Genomic DNA, 4,399 nt, shown 5'->3' on the forward strand with positions numbered 1-4,399 from the left:
GGGGGGGAGGATTTTTCTTCAGCCTGGATGGCGTTCGGGGTCCCTCTGGAATGTGTGGATTGGGATGGAAGAGCCCCTGGAGCGCAGTGTGGGGGATCAGTGGTGGGGGGGCTGCATTCCCCACTGAAATATTCCCATTTTCCCAAGGAATGGGGTGGAAAAGCACCTCACAATAGGGGTTTTTTTTAGGCAAATGGGGATTTTGTAACAAGAAAAGAACCCAGAGCTGAGTGTGGACCCCAAAACTTCCAACCTTGAACTCAGCGTCCATCCCCATGGAACATCGACCTTCCCAATCCCAACTCCCTCAGCTCCTGGAAGCCTTTGGAACGCAGCCACTGCCAAACCCAGAACCAGCCCGAGCCTCCCAAGCAGCCACAATGCCCCGAACCTCTCCCAAATCCCCTTCTCCTTTAATTCCAGGGCAGTTCTTGGAAAGCTTTTTGCTTTCCCCTCCCCAGACCGCCGGCCGGGGCGGTGCCCGTGCCCGGGATTATTCACTGCGGGCTTTAATTTGCTTTTTCCTCCCTCTTTTTCCTCCCTTTCCTCCCGCCGAAGGAGAGGAATTTTATGAAGCCTCCCCGTACGAGCCGGTCACCTCCCGTCTCTCTGATATATTCAGACTCGCTTCAATTTTCTCAGGTAATAAAAGCACCGTGTTTTATCTCCTGCCTGCGAACACAGAGCTGCTCCCTGGCAGGGAAATCCTCCTCCTCCCTCCCCTCTGCTTTGTCCTTTGCTCCTCCAGCTCTTCCAGCCTCTCCTTCCCGCCTGTTTTCCCCAAATTTGGTGTCCCGAGCATCGCTGTGGGGCTTTGGTGCATTTTGGGGCAGATTCTTTCTGTTTCGGACCAGCACAGGCCGGGATTTAGGGTTTTACCTCTTGGGCCCGGCTGCTTCCAATGTGGGTTTATGTAAAAATGTTGGAAAACCTGAAATTCCCGTAATTCCCCTTAATCCGCGTTGTCCCCAGCGCCAGCGCGGGCAGGAGGGGGAGGCACAAACAGTCCTGGCTCCAGCGGGGTCCAGCCCTTCCCATTCCATGTGGAATTCCTTGTTTGCTGGAGGATTTGGGAGCCTCGGGATGGGGGAGGGGGAGCTGAGGGGGGACCCTGTTTGCTGTCCCCTCCCTGGGGCAGCGGCCTCGAGCCGAGCTCTGGGAAGCTGCTGGGAGAGGGATGCTGAGCCCTTCGGAGCATCCCTGTGCCCTTCGGAGCATCCCTGGGTCCCTTGGAACCCCTCAGAGCATCCCTGGGTCCCTTGGAGCATCCCTGAGCCCTTCGGAGCATCCCCGGGTCCCTTGGAACCCCTTAGAACATCCCCGTGTCCCTTTGGAACATCCCTGTGTCCCTTAGAACCCCTTGGACCACCCCTGAGCCCTTTGGAACCCCTTGGAGCATCCCTGAGCCCTTTGGAGCATCCCTGGGTCCCTTGGAACACCTTGGGCCATCTCTGTGTCCCTTTGGAGCATCCCTGAGCCCTTTGGAGGGTCCCCTGGAACATTCCTGAGCCCTTTGGAGCATCCCTGTGCCCCTCAGAACATCCCGGTGCCATTTGGAGCATCCCTGTGTCTTCCAGGGAGCCCAAACTCCGCCACCATCCTCGGGAACTTTGTTTTTCCCATCCATTTCCATGACAACCTTCCCCGTGCCACCCCTCACCCCCTTCCCAAATCAGGTCAGCGGTGCCTCGGCTGCTCCTCGCTCTTCCTCCTCTGAACCCTTCCCCCAAACTCCCCCACGCTGCGGGATTTTGGGGGGGCTGCGCTGTCCCCACACCTCGGGGACACCCCCAGGGCCTTGCCCAGAGCCCCCTCAGCTCACCTGGGGACACCTCTGAGTGGGGCTGTGGCACCGTCGCTGTCACCGCTGTCACCCGCCGGCTTTCAGCCCCCGGGGGGAATTTTCCAGGCTTTTCCAGGTGAATTTTCCTCGGGAGCTCGGCTCGGGGTTTTGGGATGACGCTGCCACCCCCTCCCGTCTCCCGCCTGCCTTTTTGGGATTACATTGGCGTCAGGAAAACGTTGGAGCTGCTGGGAAGTCTGGAAAGCAGCGAGGCTGGAGCAGGGATTAGACACTCCTGATTTATCCAGGGAAGCGCAGCGGGAGGCGCAGGGAGAGCCTGGCTGGGGATTTTGGGGCTGGGGAAGGGGGCAACGAGCTCCTGGTGCAGGCAGGGATGTGCTGTGGCCACCGGGGTGGCCGCGATGCTGCTGCCACCCCTTCCCTGTCCCCTCCCTGGGGACATCCAGCCCCAAATCCTGGTAGGAGCACTGAAGCAAACGAGTTCTTGGAGCTGTTCCTGGAGAAGGAGCCGCTCCTGGAGAAGCAGCTGTTAATTGCCTGGAGGGATAATTGGGAGCGGAGGGATTGCTGGGCCTCTCTGGGAAGCAGCTGCTGTGTAACCCGCGTCTAAGCGGAAAACGGCGTGTAACCCGCGTGTAACCCGCGTGTAAGCGCGGAGCACCCGCGGAGCCAGCGCTGCTCCCTCCCCACACCGCGGGACTGAGCTGCGGGACCCCCGCGTTGGGCGGAGAATCCCGGGATGCTCATCCCTGCTGGATCCCGAGGAAACCGCATCCTGCGGGAGAAGGGAGAAGCTCCAGTTGGGAATTCAGTCCCGCTGGCACCACACCCAAGCGCTGGGTGGGCATCAAACCCCATTCCCCTCCTCCTCCTCCTCTTCCCCTGCCCCCGTCCTGCCCCAGAGGCCCTGGGGACACCCAGAGGGGACAGCTGGTGGCCCCAGCCCCTGTCCCCAGCTCCTCGGCCCCCGTTTCCGTCTCTGCTCATGAAATTTTCATGCTCGTGCGTTATTAATGAGCTCCCCAGCAGCGCGGCGCTTCCAAAGCCGCGGCTCCATTAAAATGCAGCCGGGGCCCTGCAGGTCTCGGGCAGGGCAGGAGCGATGCTCCTGAGGATGAGACAATGGGCTGGCGCTTCCCAAGGATCCCAAAATCCCGGCTTTGTGCCGGAAATCTGCTGTTCGCCGCTGCCAGGGCTCGGGGCCGGGCCGGCTGCCGGTGGGATGCAGGGAGGGCTCGGTGCATCCCCCAAAAGCAGGGGAAGAAAAGATATCCAGGTGTCCCCCACTTCTTAAATCCTCTTTTTCCCCACCTCTTAAACCCCCTTTCCCCACCTAAATCTTCCTTTTCCCCACCCCTTAAATCCCCATTTTTGAGGGCATCTCCGTGGCTCAAGGGCATTTCCCCAGCTCAAGAACATCTCCCCAACTTTGAGGACATCTCAAACCTCTCCCCAGGTTTGAGGATTTCTCCCCATCCCAGGTCAAGGCCATTTCCCCACCTCAATCCCATCTCCCCAGGCTCCCGACCATCCTTTGAGGCCACCTCCCCATCCCTTCCCACCCTCCTGACCGCTCTCCCTCGGTGTCCCCGGGCAGGAATGGACCCAGCCACCACCTCCAAGAGCAACCACTGCCTGGACGCGGCCAAGGCCTGCAACCTCAACGACAACTGCAAGCGCCTGCGCTCGGGGTACATCTCCACCTGCAGCCGGGAGCTGTCGGCCACCGAGCCCTGCAGCCGCCGCAAGTGCCACAAGGCCCTGCGCCAGTTCTTCGACCGCGTGCCCAGCGAGTTCACCTTCCGCCTGCTCTTCTGCTCCTGCAAGGACCCGGCGTGCGCCGAGCGCCGCCGCCAGACCATCGTCCCCTCCTGCTCCTACGAGGACAAGGAGAAGCCCAACTGCCTGGACCTGCGCGGCGCCTGCCGGACGGATCACCTGTGCAGGTAAAGGGTGTGCCAGGGGTTCTTCTGGCGTGGGTCAGGTGTCGGTGTCACCCCCCTGGCATTGGTGTCACCTGTGCAGGTGCGGGCTTCTGCTGGTATGGCCCTGGCACCGGTGTCACCCCCCCTGGCACCGGTGTCACCTCCCTGGCATCGGTGTCACCTCCCCGGCATCGGTGTCACCCCCCTGCATCGGTGCAAATCCTTGGCTCCATTTTCCCCGTGTTTGCCTCAGGAAGCAGCACTGGGCCAATGCCTGGGCAAGATCCACGGGGCAGATCCCAGGAAACGGGGACAGAGCTGCAGCCCCTAAACTTCCTCGGCTGCTGAATTCCCGCTGTTTCCTCCTTTGGAAGCGCAGAGCTGGGAGCTGAGGCTCCTGTTCCTTATGAAACCCATTTGTCACAGGGACAACCCCTCCTGTCCCCCTCGGGGACCGGATCGGGCTCCCGACAGCTCCAGCTCCTGCCAGGAGCGGGATCTTTTTCCCATCAAGGTGATGGAGTTTCCTGGCGCTCGGCAGGGAAATAAATGCGAGCTCCAGGTCTTCCTCTGGCTGCGAGCGGAGAGGTTTGAAATGTGGGAATGTGGCTTTTTATCAAAAAGTAATCCAAGGAGCCGGTGTCCATGAATAAAAGATACCCAGGAATGG

At 60.6% G+C, this 4,399-nt stretch overlaps 1 protein-coding gene across 1 annotated transcript in view; it reads left to right on the plus strand.

Annotated features, from left to right (window-relative positions):
- Positions 1-48: 48 nt before the first annotated feature.
- GFRA2 (GDNF family receptor alpha 2) overlaps positions 49-4,399 on the plus strand; it is an 11,734-nt gene continuing 7,383 nt past the window's right edge. Inside the window, exons 1-2 of the mRNA XM_017731909.1 lie at positions 49-642; positions 3,402-3,750. Coding sequence (XP_017587398.1) covers positions 276-642; positions 3,402-3,750 — 716 coding nt within the window. The 5' untranslated portion in view covers positions 49-275. The remainder of the gene's footprint in view (positions 643-3,401; positions 3,751-4,399) is intronic.

Source organism: Corvus brachyrhynchos, unplaced genomic scaffold, assembly GCF_000691975.1.
Source record: "Corvus brachyrhynchos isolate BGI_N302 unplaced genomic scaffold, ASM69197v1 scaffold150, whole genome shotgun sequence".
Taxonomy (NCBI): Eukaryota; Metazoa; Chordata; class Aves; order Passeriformes; family Corvidae; genus Corvus; species Corvus brachyrhynchos.